Source organism: Chanodichthys erythropterus, chromosome 21 (assembly GCF_024489055.1).
Source record: "Chanodichthys erythropterus isolate Z2021 chromosome 21, ASM2448905v1, whole genome shotgun sequence".
Classification (NCBI taxonomy): domain Eukaryota; kingdom Metazoa; phylum Chordata; class Actinopteri; order Cypriniformes; family Xenocyprididae; genus Chanodichthys; species Chanodichthys erythropterus.
The window spans coordinates 28935366-28950602 of NC_090241.1; the positions used below are offsets into that span (position 1 = coordinate 28935366).

Below are 15237 nucleotides of genomic sequence, written 5' to 3' on the forward strand. Positions count from 1 at the left end.
TCAATGATGAGAAAAAATTTAATGCTAATAAAATATCATGCGCTCTTTCAACCTTTCTTCCCCCCTTCTCTTTATCTTATGTAAGTGATTATATAAATCTTGTTTTTGCAAAAGTGCTACTCATTTTATGAACTATATATTTGTTATTGAGGAGAAAATTTACTCTGAAAAAATGTGTATCTTTAAAGTCGAAATGCAGTGTAAGTAGAGTTTTACTAGAGATCTTTTTTCCTACGTAATGTAATGTATATCCGAGTAAAACAGTTTATCATTGAAGAAAAAAAAAAAGTAGGACGGGGACTTGGTTCAATCTATTGGTTGTTGATTGAAAGTAGTCAAAGATGAATTTGTTATAAAGGGATGGGGTTAAAGGATTAGTTCACTTTCAAATGAAAATTAGCCCAAGCTTTACTCACCCTCAAGCCATCCTAGGTGTATATGACTATTATTTCTGATGAACACAATCAGAGAAATATTAATAAATATCCTGATGTATCCGAGCTTTATAATGGCAGTGATAGGGTTCAATGAGTATGAGCTAAAGAAAGTGCTTCCATCCACATCCATCCATCATAAACATGTACTCCCCATGGCTCCGGGGGGTTAATAAAGGCCTTCTGAAGTTAAGCAATGCTTTTGTGTAAGAAAAAATAAAATATCTAAACAAGTTTAAACAAGTTATGAAGTAAAATATCTAGCTTCCACCAGACCGCCTTCCATATTCAAGTTACGAAGAAAGTGTAAACTGGTGTCGCGTCAGTTACACTTTTTCCGTAAGTTGAATAGGGAAGGCGTAGAATGTAGCGTAAGCTTTGTGAACTGCAAGAGTTTTACACTTTCTTCGTACACTGAATATGGAAGGCTGTCCGGCAGAAGCTAGATATTTTACTTCATAACTTGTTATTTTTTTACACAAATGCATCGCTTTGCTTCAGAAGCCCTTTATTAACCCCCTGGAGCACATGTTTATGATGGATTTATGTGGATGGAGACACTTTCTTTAGCTCATACTCGTTGGTCCTGTTCACTGCCATTATAAAGCTCAGATGCGTCAGGATATTTAGTAATATTTCTCTGATTATGTTCATCAGAAAGAAGAAAGTCATATACACCTAGGATGGCTTGAGGGTGAGTAAAGGTTGGGGTAATTTTCATTTGAAAGTTAACTAATCCTTTAATGAAAACAAAATGATTGGATAAGCATACATCACCAGAGAGAAGACTGTCATTTCACCTGAAGATTGAGGTCAAATAATAATAAAAAAAAGCACATGCATGGATGAGTAGTTCACAATTAAATCAATAACATGCATTTAACAAATAGACTTTAAAGGTGCTCTAAGTGATGTCACACGTTTTTAGGCCAAAACATTTTTTGTCACATACAGCAAACATCTCCAAACTATCCGCTAGCTGCCTGTCCACACTGTACAGGCACACTGTAAAAAAAAAAGGCGGTCTCTGTAGTCACCATAAGCTCCGAAAACGGCAATAAAAACAAACTGGCGCAGTCTGGACCACGAATCATAATAAACATGCTCCAGCCAATAACCGACAAGAATGATTTTAAATGCACGTTCAGGAGGAGGAGGGAGGGTCTAGCTAGTCTCTGTTTTGTTTGACAACACTTCGAACGTCAACAGGAAGTTGCTCCACCCAGGATCACTTAGAGCACCTAGAGCACCTTTAAGGGTACAATAGCTTGTTACTGGGGCAGTACCTTAAAAGCAGTGTTTGTGAAAGTTACTTTTAAAAGTAATGCATTACAATATTGCGCTACTCCCAAAAAAAGTAACTTGCATTACTTATTTGAAAAAGCAACTCTAACACATTACTTTCAAATGTGCAACAAAATGTCTCTGTACTGATTACTTGAAAAAGTAATCTGATTACATAACTCGAGTTACATAGGGCTGAACGATTAATCGAAAAGTAATCGAAACTGAAATTCAGAACCTCTAACCGACTTAATTTTCCCATGTCAGTTATTTCGTTTTTTTAATCCCGTTAATACTTCGCCTACAATGAGCAGAAATCTGTAAGAAATGATACGAACCATAGATGACCAAAATCACTCTTTCAATAGGAAAAAAATAGCCCACCTTTAATAGTCAAGCAAATTTACAGTACAAACCTTGTCAGTGAACTATGAGGGCACAAAAAAAAAAAAAAGGTGGTGACAGACTATAGCTATCGTGGCTATAGTTTATGACTGATGATCTGCTTTCAATTTGTCCTTTTTTATTTAAAATATTCACAAATTTGTTAACTATAGCATGAAATATCTGATATTCCGATTGTCAGATATGTGCAAGTTGATGTGTTTTGCTGTTTAAACACCTTTGTGTACTGATATGAATAAAGCGTGTCATCTAATTATTATGGAAATTATGGCTTCTATAGACATTCGTGTGTATTTTACAAACACTAAATGTATTGTTTTGTTAGTACTCATGTGTATTTAAATGTCTGAAACATAAAAAATAAACATTATGTGGTTGAAAACACTGCATATTTGTGATATATGAAAAGTGCTGAGCGCGTCAGTCTCTGGTTTAGCGCCAGCCAAAGTGCGCACACACATTTGAATTTGGCAGTTGATCATGTGATGCACTGAACGTTCTAATCACACCGGTGTGATCGTACGCATCAAAGGGTTAATTGTAATCGAGGTAAAATGTTCAATTAATCAGGGTTTTTATTTTAGGCCATAATCCTGCCCTACCTAATAACATATTTATACTCTGAGTCTCAAAGATTATTTATTTATTTTCCATAGATGAAATACTCTTTTTGTATTCAGACCCATTTGAAATCATTCTAAAGGACAGCAATGGTCACAATCACAGTGGTAGGTTAAGGTAACAGAATTCAGCCTGGTAATTGGTGCATGAAAGATCGTTTTTAAAGGCGAGACAAAGAATTACAAACAACCCAGTCTCCAAGGAGCCCCTTAACAAGAATCAAAAAGGCTTAGTAGTGACAGGGAGCCAAAGTATTTTCAGATAATGAGTATAAAAAGTTCTCTGAGAAGTTTAATGGACAATTATGCTTCCCCCGCACAGCAAACTGTCCAAGCCTCCATCAGCATCACTGTCATTATGATCCTCACTGCTATTATTACTGTCACTATTAACGTCGCCTCATCACAGTTATCATTATAATCTCTCTGTTATTTCTGACTACATTAACAAACTGACCAGAGACAAAGCCTACACCTGGTCATTAGAAAAAAGTATCACGGAAAATGGACGTGAAAATTGCAAAAAAATAAAAACAGTGAAGTACGAAACAGTCAGCTTCAATTATCCGTCTAAAAGAATGCTCCGTAGTGCTTCGTACAACCGAGAAAGCAACCTGCGTTCAGCAAAGATCACGCTAGAGCCGAGTTAATGAGGGCCGACACAGGAGCACCTCTGACTTTCTCTGTGTAATCTGCATTTTAACCAGCTCTCCTTCACATTCTCGTCTCTGAAGACTGCCTGTTCCACGGACCAGGGTTCAAATCCTTACAATCGCAAAATCATGCTAGGCAGGTTGAAAATCCTGTCAGGTTAAGTGTAGGTTGGGAAAACAGATTCTGGGCTCTTTCAAAGGATTTAAAACAGCACCACGGGGAGGCTTAAAACGTAACTTTTCATGGCACTAACAGCACCAAGGTCATGGGTTTGATTCCCTAGGAAAGCATAAACTGATAAAAATGTATACCCTAAATGCAAGTTGTTAAAACTAATGTTAAACTTACAAGTAAATTCTTTCTGTAAGAGTGCTAGTCAACCACAAGAGCCCACAAAGGATTGTGGGAAGGAGTAATGGCTGTCCTATGGCCTCAATTTGCCTCACAGCTTACCTTATCCCTCCCTGTGGACCCACATTAATGCAACTTCGCTTTTGCTGGACCAAATAGAACAAACCACAGAATACTAGAGAGACACGAGGGTCAGGGATTTTACTGCATTGCAAATTTTTGCTCTGTGCTTTTATATGATAAGCGCTAAATGTTCTTCACAGAGCGGACCAATTACCTAAATGGGGCGAATGAAGCCTTGTTACACGCAAGTGTCACATGAAGCACAGCAGCATGTTCTGTAGATATGATAAAATATTATCTCGAGCAACACAACACAGGCCACTAAACCTGTGTGACACATTTGAGCTCTACTGAGAAGTTTTATCTTTAAAGCATTACTGGGGAAGTCATACAACTCTGCTAAACACCTTAAACAGCTAGACAGCCTTAGCAAACAGCACTGACAAAAAAGTGGAGAAACACCAATGGAAATTTAGGCTTTTCAAACAACACATCACCACCCTTACAACAACTTGTCATGGTTTAACTTTAGTAACAGTAGCTGTGCTATTTTCGCAGAAATGTCTATTAGGAGGAGGAAATCTATTTAATTTTATTACATCTGTGATTCTACAACTGTGATATTCAGGAGGAAGAGCTTTTGGAAAACATAAATTTCATTAGAAGCAGTCAGTTGTGGTCTAGTAGAGGGTACCGTCATAATTAATAGGTTTAACTTAAATAACACACACCATTATACATACCGTTCAAAACTTTGGGTGTCTCTCAATCAGCTCCCTAGCTCCCGAGCTCGTGAATCAGTATATCGCGTACATGAATTCAGGCACTGGTAAGGACAGTAAAGGACGCTGGTTCACTAAACATTGGGACACTTTTGACTCTATTTCTGGTGATGTGACAACATCCTCACTGTACAACGTCAATACTGGTATTTATGAACAACAGCCTAGCTTATATCTTTCTGACATTAATTGTAATGTGATTTAAAGTACATTATGATAAATTCTTTGCTTGCTACATATACGTGCAACATTTCAGCCGTAAGTAAATTATAAATGTTAGCTAGATTATGTTCATTACCTATCTAGAGATGTACATTTACGCTGAAATATAATAAAATAATGGTCTGTATTTTTAAAAACATCTATCACGCGTTGTTATGTGTAGTGAGTTGGCTCATGTGAATTAAGTTTCATGCTTCAGAACCTCCATTAAGGGAGCATAGTGAGAATCGATGCTCCCTGGTTTTCACGATGCATTGTGGGACTTTTTAGGGAGCGAATGTTTTTAGTGCCCTGGAAGGATTCTGCGATTGAGACAGCCCTTAAAATGGCCGACTCCCTGATCAGTGCCCTGACTACTGAACTAGGGAGCTGATTGAGACGCACACTTTGTTTTTATAAAAGAAATTAATACTTTTATTAAGCATTACATTGATCAAAAGTGACAGTCAAGACTTTTACATTGTTATGAACATTTCTATTACAAACAAATGCTGTTCTTTCTAGTCATCAAAGAATCTTGAAACGGTTTAAACAAAAATACTAAGCAGCACAGCTGTTTTTAACATTGATGATAATAAGAAGAAATGTTTCTTGAGCAGCTAATAAGCATATTAGAATGATTACTGAAGGATCATGTGACACTGAAGACTGGAGTAATGATAAAATGAAAAAAATATACTAAAATAGAAAGTTATTTTAAAATGTAATTATATTTCACAATATTACTCAATTTTTACACAAATTTTACTGTATTTTTGAGAAAATAAATGCAACCTTGGTGAGGATAAAAGATTTCTTTCAAAAACATTTTTTTTTTTTTAATTACCGACTCCTCCCGACACCTTTTGAATGATACACTCTAAAAAATGCTGGGTTAAAAACAACCCAAGTTGGGTTGAAAATGGACAAACCCAGCAATTGGGTTGTTTTAACCCAGCAGTTGGGTTAAATGTTTGCCCAACCTGCTGGGTAGTTTTACTTAACTCAACTATTGTTTAAAAATTACAGTATTGCTTACTTAAAATGAACCCAAAATATCTTTAAAAAATTAACATTTATTAATATGTTTAATAAATGAACATTTTAATTTCATTTTAGATTCATAAGTCAGCCATATAGTCATTTTCAAACAATAGTTGGGTTAAATAAAACTACCCAGCAGGTTGGGCAAACATTTAACCCAACAGTTAGGTTAAAACAACCCAATCGCTGGGTTTGTCCATTTTCAACCCAACTTGGGTTGTTTTTAACCCAGCATTTTTTAGAGTGTACAGTAGTATAATTTCTTGGTTTTTATATAATCCTATGGGTGTAAAAGAATACAGCAACTCCATTTTCTTTAAAAAGCATTCTTGAGAGAAAAGCCGAAGCCAGCCAAGTGCACTTCTCTGACTCAGCTCTGAGTTACTTTTCCATGGAATCTGAAACCGAGATGCAAAATAGCCTGGCTCATTGTTGTGTTCTCAAAGTTCACTCCGGCCCCGGCAGACACTGAAATACCACCAGTCTCTGTTGGAACACTGACAATTTCTCTTGACAAAGAAAGTAGCAGGATGTTCTTTGGAGACTCTTCCTCCACTTACTGTTTTGCAGCAGAATTGGCCACCCTTCAGTCAACATTAGCTGCCTCAACTGTTCTATGTTAACACAGTAAGAAATGACTGCTGGGGTGGACTGAACTTTCCGGGTGCCTCTTGACCAGATTGGATGTTATAAGACAAGCCTTGAAGAATGTCAGAGAGAACTTAGCAAATTTCTCTTTTTTTTAGGTCAAGAAATTATCTTTAGAGTGTCACCAATGCACAGCTGGTACCAGTGTTGGGGAAACTACTTTGAAATGATAGCTTGACAAATTATTTATATAGTGTATTTTCATAATAAGTACAGTAGTTGAACTATATAACACCGTTCTTAAAAAAAAAAAAGATATGCTACAAACTACTAAAAATAGAAAAATATCCAATGACAATTTATGATTGTATTTAAAAAATAATCAATTAGGGTGACACGTTAAACTTGAACAGATACATTTACTCCAAACAGATACATTTTGTTTAAAAAAAAAAAAAATTCTGGCACAAAATATTTGGGTTTTTCAATTAAAACTTTCAATTACGGTGACAATAGCTGGGTTTCCATCCAAATGTGAAGCAAATCTTTGCAAAAAAAAACCCCAAAAAACAAATGCAAATTAGGTGCGTAGGGTGTTTGAGTGGATGACGGTGGTATTGGTAACCTAGTAACCAACAGTAAATAAAACACCATCACCAGAAACAGCTGATTAGTCATGTGGGTTTAATGTTTGCCACGTCATAATTTATTTGGCAAATGCGTTTCCATCTCCCATTATTCACATGAACTCTTTTTTGCAAAATTCAAAAACCACCTCAAGCAAATGTAAAAACATTTTTCTGTAACATTTGGCATTTCCATCACTCATTTCTAATGCGATACTTCAAAATGCGCATAAAAACGGTGATGAAAACATTGTCAATGTCAAACTTGAACAGATGCATTTACTCTAAACACAACTAAAAAGTTATACAGAGAGTCTTAAATAAATAATTAATTTAATTTAAAAAAAAAAAAAAGTTTTAAAAAAGAAAACCTAAAATGGTGCACAGAAAATCTGAGTTTTATTTATTTATTTTGGTTGGTTGTTAATTTACATGAACAAAATGAACTAATTCATTACAACTTTTCAAATGAGAGACTTGCCAACTTTCCAAAGAAAGAGAGTTAACTGATTTGCAAGAATAAATCGAATTTTCCCATCAGAGATGGCTGTTTGGTCATGCAACACTATTACTCGTTCAAAAAAGTAGTTTGTTGCCAGAAAGGATTTGATTTTAAAAACAACTGAACTATTGTCATGCTACTGACAAATGTAGTTAGCAGCACCGCTACTTTTAGCTGCTTCCAACAATGGTTGATAGACTGTTTCCTCTCTTTGACAGTGTAAAAATCAAACAGTTACAGTGGTGCTCAGAATTATTGGCACCCTTGGTAAATATGATCAAAGATGGCTGGAAAAATAAATCTGCATTGTTTATCCTTTTCATAACACAAAAATCTAACCTTTTATTGAAGAAAAAGAATTGAAAGTGGGGGGAAAGTCACATTATGAAATACATGTTTATATCCAAAACACGTTGGTCACAATTATTGGCACCTTTTTATTCAATAGTTTTTGCAACCTCCTTTTGCCAAGAAAACAGTTCTGATTAGTCTCCTATAATGCCTGATGAGTTTGGAGAACACCTGGCAAGAGACCAGAGACCATTCCTTCATGCAGAATCTCTCCAGATCCTTCAGATTCCCAGCTCCATGTTGGTGCTTCTTCTCTTCAGTTCACTCCACTCATTTTCTTTAGGGTTCAGGTCAGGGGACTGGAAAACCATGGCAGAAGCTTCATTTTGTGCTCAGTGAAACATTTTTGTGTTGGTTTTGGATCATTGTCCTGATGGAAGATTCAACCATGGCCCATTATAGGATTTCTAGCAGAAGCGGTCAGGTTTTGATTTCTTATCTGTTGATATTTGGTAGAATCCATGATACTACAGTATATATCTGAAAAAGATGTCCAGGACCTCCAGCAGAAAAATAGAACCACAACATTAAAGATCCAGCAGTGTATTTAACTGTGGACATGGGGTACTTTTTATCCATGTGTGCACCAAACCCATCTGGTGGGTTTGCTGCCAAAAAGCTCTTTTTTTTAGTTTCATCTGACCATAGAAGCCGGTCCAGTTTGAAGTTCCAATCATATCTGACAACTTAATATACTGGAGATTGTTTCTGGATGAGAGCAGAGGATTTTTTTTTGAAAACCTCCTAAACAACTTGTGGTGATGTAGGTGCAGTTTAATATTTTTTTTAATCGCTTTCTGAGACTCAAGACTCAACTAATCTCTGCAATTCTCCAGCTGTGATCCTTAGAGAGTCTTTGGCCACTCAAACTCTCCTCCTCACCGCGCATTAGGACGATTTAGACATGTGTCCTCTTCCAGGCAGATTTGTAACATCTTTAGTTAATTGGAACTTCTTAATTATTTCCCTGATAGTGGAAATGGGGATTTTCAATGATTTAGCTGTTAATTTGGCCTTTGTGTTTCCTCATGTTTATACTCCTGTGGAACAGGAAGTCATGGCTGGACAATTTCATGTTTATGATCACCCTGGTGTGCTAAAAATTTTTAAATATGACTGGTAATAGACTTCAGAGATATTTTACTCATAAAAAAATTCTAGGGGTGCCAATAATTATGGTCAACATGTTTTGGAGAAAATCATTTATTTCATAATGTGATTTTCTCCCCACTTTCAATTCTTTTCCTTCTTTTTACTAATTTTATGAATTAAAGATCAAAAGGATAAACAATGCAGATTTATTTTTACAGTCATCTTTGATCATATTTACCAAGGGTGCCAATAATTCTGAGCACCACTGTACATGTATAAAATGTTTAAAAGCAATCACACAGTCACTTGGTTCAGGAAAATGACTTTTATGACAATCCAAAACCAAATATACCTAATATCTGTGAGAAAGGAATTAAAGAATTAAGGGAGTGCAGTGTATTTCAGTGTGACAAAGCTGAAAATGACTATTTTGCATGTTGTTGAATATATGCATGAGCCTCTTAATTTCCTTTCCACCTGAGTTTATTTATGGTTACATTTCCGCATAAATAAACCAAGAGCTGGGTCAAAAGTCAAACTTATTCGACCTTGCAGACTCTCGCTGAATTGTTTGTGCAAAAGTAAAGGTAGTATCATGACTTGAACTGTCACTGTGCTCCTCTTCTTCTCGTACATTGATACTCTCGTAATGTCCAGTTAAATTGGTGTTTTCCACAAAATGCACTAAAGGGAATTGTAAGTGTTTAAATCAAATGTCACTCACAAGGTTATAACTTCCCTCCCTAGTGCTTGCCTGAGCATTTACATGATGCTGACCCAAGCTATGAAACACAATATACCACAGAGCTAGAGCACGCTGCTATTTTCAGAGCAGACGCCTCACCAGGGAATACGCAGGACAGTATCTAAGAATCTCTAGCACAAATTAGTCATTTAGACCCCTCCCATTTTCAAAGCCAATTTCAGTCCTTACAACAGCATGCATTACCCTCTCAGAAAGATAAATTTGGCATGCTAATGCCTAAAGCTCTTGCTGAGATGTGTACACACCAAAGAAGTAATGAATCTTGAACATATCTTCATAAGTAGGCTAAATTGCCTTTTTGTAATTTTTTTAGATCAGTTTTAGTGAAGCTAGTTGATGCACATTTAAATTTGTTGACACTGGTGAAACTCTGGAAAGCAAATGAAAATGGGTCACAGTTGGATGCCACTAGAATAGGCTGCTAGAAATACAGTAGTTTATGCAATGGCAACCCCGAAGGACAGATAAATTGCCTCTCACCTGGAAAATCAATAGCAATCAGTGCCAATCCTTTTCAAGTTGATTCTTATGGGAATAAGCTGCCAATTTGCCAAAACCAACTGCTTAAATGGTTTGTAATAGCAATGAAAGGATCCATAAACTGCTAGCATAGAATGCTAGATCGGAATCATTCCTACCTGTTCTGAGGGGAAGGGACTCCAGATGCCTCACAGGTTAAAACAGCCTCCTGTTCAGCGGAATGGATGGGCAGTATCAGGTCCTCTGGTTCGGTTTTCCAGCTTGGACCAAGAAACTGTGTGTCTTCTGCGTGTGCTGATGAGACTAGGACAGAAGAATCCCATTTGGTTTACATTTAATTAAAAATTAAAACACCAATGTCCAATTTTGTGCTGTTATTGAAATTTCCTTAAAGGTTTAGAAGCATAAATAGATCTCAATGATTCATTCAATATCCATATCTAGTTGAGACAAGTCTTTAACCACAAAGTGAAAACAGGAAACAAAGCATATATATATATATATATATATATATATATATATATATATATATATATATATATATATATATATATATATATACACATACATACAGATCTGGAAAAAATTAAGAGACCACTCCAAGTTCAGAAATCCATGTTATATATATATATATATATATAGCTCTGGAAAAAATTAAGAGGGTCAACAATTTAACATTTTCATAACCTGGCCTAAAATATACATAGTGCTTGAATAAAAAAGAATAATGGCAATATTGTTTGATTAAATTGTGCATGCTTTGACAGCTGCTTTCATTTTGATAATACTACCAGAACTACAGTAAATGTCATTATTCACATATATTTTGTAGCTCCATACACTTCATTTTTCTAGAAGTGTGCTTCAGGTGACATCACACCCCCATTGTCAGATGTAATATATCTAAATAGATTCAAAACACTTGCAGCCATTATTTTCTCTGTATTAATTAACATTATACAGGGATACACCCTGCAGCCATATTTGTGAGACAGCCAGAGAATTCTGCAAATATGCTGAAACACCATACTACAGGAAAATATACTCCTGTGTCAGCTGCTGTTGTGGAAATATCAACAGAAAAACGGTTGTGTTTTTCATTTCTGAAATTACACACCATTACTATAGGTTATTTGATGCATGTACCAGTTATAATTGTTCTGTGTTTCGGTTTCATGAATACAAGATGAAAAGAAAATGATTTAGTCTATATTTCTCCACACAACAGCATTTGCACATCTCATTGATCAAACCTTCTGTTATAAATACAGCCATCAATGGAAAAAAAATAAGTTGTCTCTGTTGTTGCATTTGTAATCCACTGCATCCAGAGTGGCAGGAAGAGGCAGCAGTTTTTAATAAGATTCAGACAAACCTCCATCACATCCCATAATCATCTTTGACAATCACAGGTATTGGGCCACAACTTAACTGCAGCCTTTGTGGAGGCCAACCATAAATGGATATAAAAGTACTGGATAAAGAAAAAATATATTATATATAAACTACTGTTCAAATATTTGGGGTCAGTAAGGTTTTTACTTTTTGAAAGAAATTCAAAATAAAAGAAATTAGAAATGAAATAAAAAAAAAGGATCATGAATTGAGAAATCAAATTTTCCTTGATCTTTTGACATGTAAGAGGTCATTGTACTATAAAAATATCCTGTAAGTTTCAGAACTCAAAACTTCGTCATTAGTCCAAAAACAGCTTTTATTGAAACCAAGCTGTGAAGATGACTCGTTTCGGATTTCGTCACATTATGACATAATAGATCAACGCCTACTTCTACATCAGTGCATCTTTATTTTAGTTTGTTCAGTACATTTCACTGTGGATTCTTTGGTAAATCAGTTGCAATTTTGGCACATGCTTTGCAAACAGACTTTTACTGCAAGATATGATTATAAGATACTTACTCCATATAAGTTATCGTGTTAATTCTAATGCCTAATCTGTCATCATTGATTTCTGATATGTAATGATTCATGTAAAGTCAGACGTTCTTTGTCTCATAATTGTTAATTGCTGTTTATGCTTCAGTAATTCGAGCCATTGGCTAAATAGTCTACTTCATATTTGTAACGAGGTTAGTAGATATGGGAAGAAGGAGGCGGGAACCGGCGAACATTGAACGTAACTTTTAATGTAAAATAAACAAAGAACAAAACGAAAGTAATGCCGGCAGACCCTCGCGGACGTTTGCCGGCCACACAAACATAACAAAACATAAAATAAAGTCCAGGCCTGGTCCTCTCTCGTCTTTCATTGTAGTCGCTCCTCCTTTTATGCCTCCGGAGCTCCTCCGTGAGAGACTCGAGGCCGGCACGCCTCGCAGGTGACGCTCATTATCACTCGCGTCACCGGCCTCGCGCCGTTCCCTCACGGCTCTCGCCCGCCCTGCTCGTCACATACCCCCAACGCCCCTCGCAGGCCGGGGGGTACCTCCGAGACTGCGCTCTACTCCCCCCCGGGGCCTGTCTCGGCGGCCGCAGCACCTGGGGGTAAGGACAGACGAGACGAGAGAAAGGAGACGGAAGCAAGGGGAGCGACAGGACGAGAGAGGGGAGAGAGGAAAAAGAAAAAAAAAAAATTCTTGGTCCGGTTCCCCGACACACTGCCGCTTGGTCCTCAGCCTGCCGAGAGGCTCTTCTTCGCGGTGCCATGCGGTGGCACTGGACGCTCGGTGGACGGCCCGATCCTCGACCGCCTCCTGGCGGCCGGCGATGGCTCCTCCGACTGAGGGCAGCCGGCAGCGAGTCCCCCGTTCCCTGCTCCTCCCCTTTATGGCGGACGGCAGCAGGCTCCGGCCCACGGCGAACGGCGGCGACTCCTCCGCTCCCTTTTGGACGGCAGCCACCCCACCTCGTCCCAGGGGCACGGCCTCGAGCTCTCCGTCCCACCTTTCACAAGGCTCCAGCACCACCGCTTCGGGCAGCCTCTCGCGGTCTTCACTCCCGCGCTGCCCGAACTCCGCAGCACCGCGATCCCCCTCAGCAGCGAGGGCTCTCCGACAGCATGTCCCTCCTTCCTCCCGGGTTTCGGCACCAATGTAACGAGGTTAGTAGATATGGGAAGAAGGAGGCGGGAACCGGCGAACATTGAACGTAACTTTTAATGTAAAATAAACAAAGAACAAAACGAAAGTAATGCCGGCAGACCCTCGCGGACGTTTGCCGGCCACACAAACATAACAAAACATAAAATAAAGTCCAGGCCTGGTCCTCTCTCGTCTTTCATTGTAGTCGCTCCTCCTTTTATGCCTCCGGAGCTCCTCCGTGAGAGACTCGAGGCCGGCACGCCTCGCAGGTGACGCTCATTATCACTCGCGTCACCGGCCTCGCGCCGTTCCCTCACGGCTCTCGCCCGCCCTGCTCGTCACAATATTGTTTCTCTTAGTAGGATGAAATCGATCTGTTATGTATTTTCAGTTGTGATTAAATTATATACAGAAAGAGATCAAAGAATGCTCCCTTTATAATTGATGGAGCTGTCAATCACACAGTGCGAGTTTATCAATGGCTGAGTTCTGGACTCGATCTTGCCAAAACTCCTGTTATAATCAATGAATCTGTTTACACTGCACAATAAATCTTTTATTTAAATCATGTTTGCACTGTTAGTTGTAATGAAAGCATTCGAGAGAGTGCAGAAAACAAGATGCAATGATGGGATCACTGCATTCATGCACTCAACAGATAAGTCTGTCATTGGCTACAATGCTCATCGCTGCAACTTTTCATGCCAGGGGAGTTATTATAAATAAATTTGAACTTTCTATTCAAAAAGAATCCCTAAAAAGAAATAATATTTACATAAAAATATTAAGCAGCACAACTGTTTTCAACATTTCTGAGGGATAATCAATTATTCCTGAAGGATCATATGACACTGAAGACTGGAGTAATGGCTGCTGAACATTCAGCTTTGCTATTACTGGAATAAATTACATTTTAAAATATCTTTAAATAGAAAACAGTGATTTTAAATGGTAATAATATTTTGCAATATTAATGTTATTACTGTATTTTGAATTAAATAAGTTAGCAAAATAGACAAAGCATTTAATTCCTTACCAACCCCAAACGAGTGGTGATTTTTTTATATTAGTTTAATACCTCAAACACTAAGCATACTGCCATTAAATAAAGTATTACTTTCTCAATATACTTATATTTATTCTCTGGACATAATATGATAATTCAATTCAATGATATTCAAAACAACAATATCCTATGACGAATGCGTGTATCAACTCATCACATCTCAGTGTCTTGTCTCAAACCTCCACCAAGGACTGAATGAATCAAAGGCTTAAGATCATAATTAAATTGTTTCTTTTATGACAGTCCATTGCACACATTCAAAAAACAAAACAGTAGTTTGAAAAAACAGCAGGACAATAATTTACCTGCGAGGCAGCCAATGATTGATAGCACCACAAGTCGTTTCCATAGTAACGTCATCTTTAGTTGCCAAGGGCAAGTATGACTCTCATCCAATTGCTTGTGAATGGAATGATTTCTCCCTTGAATATGAGACGTATAATCTGTGGGGGAAAGTAATTACAGAAATAATTAAAATAAGACATCCTGATTCAAATATGACAGATGTGCTGCATTTATAGACTTTTCTGAAAGATTACACTTCTGTTGAAGTGATCACCTTGACTGTAGGGACAAATGTGAAATGCAGTTGGATCAAAGAGAAAGTTAACAAATGAGTTGTTTTCAATGTGACGGCAACTAAAGCACTGCAAACAAATGCCCTGGGAGACTCGAGTCAAAATGTGCAGAAAATCAATGCAATGATGTTTTGAGTATAAATGACAGATGGGAGCGACGCTTCGATGGAAAAATAAAACAAGATAGCAGGCAGTTAGAAACCTCCAACTGTTAACTCTGTACAAAATATTCATTGCACATTTAAAAGAAAGTAACAACTTCTTTTGAGAATTTCTGCTTTTGTTGTGAAGCCTGATGCAGTCTAAATT

At 37.5% G+C, this 15237-nt stretch overlaps 1 protein-coding gene across 2 annotated transcripts in view; it reads right to left on the reverse strand.

The window, feature by feature from the left end:
• cntn3b (contactin 3b) overlaps window positions 1-14710 on the reverse strand; it is a 59628-nt gene extending 44918 nt beyond the window's left edge. The window contains exons 1-2 of one of the 2 annotated variants that reach the window (XM_067372930.1): window positions 14656-14710; window positions 10402-10537 (exon numbers count right to left, since the gene is read on the reverse strand). In XM_067372930.1, coding sequence (XP_067229031.1) covers window positions 10402-10537; window positions 14656-14710 — 191 coding nt within the window. Of the gene's footprint in view, window positions 1-10401; window positions 10547-14655 lie in introns of both variants that reach the window. The other variant, XM_067372928.1, reaches the window with a different exon arrangement.
• Between the last annotated feature and the right edge of the window lie 527 nt (window positions 14711-15237).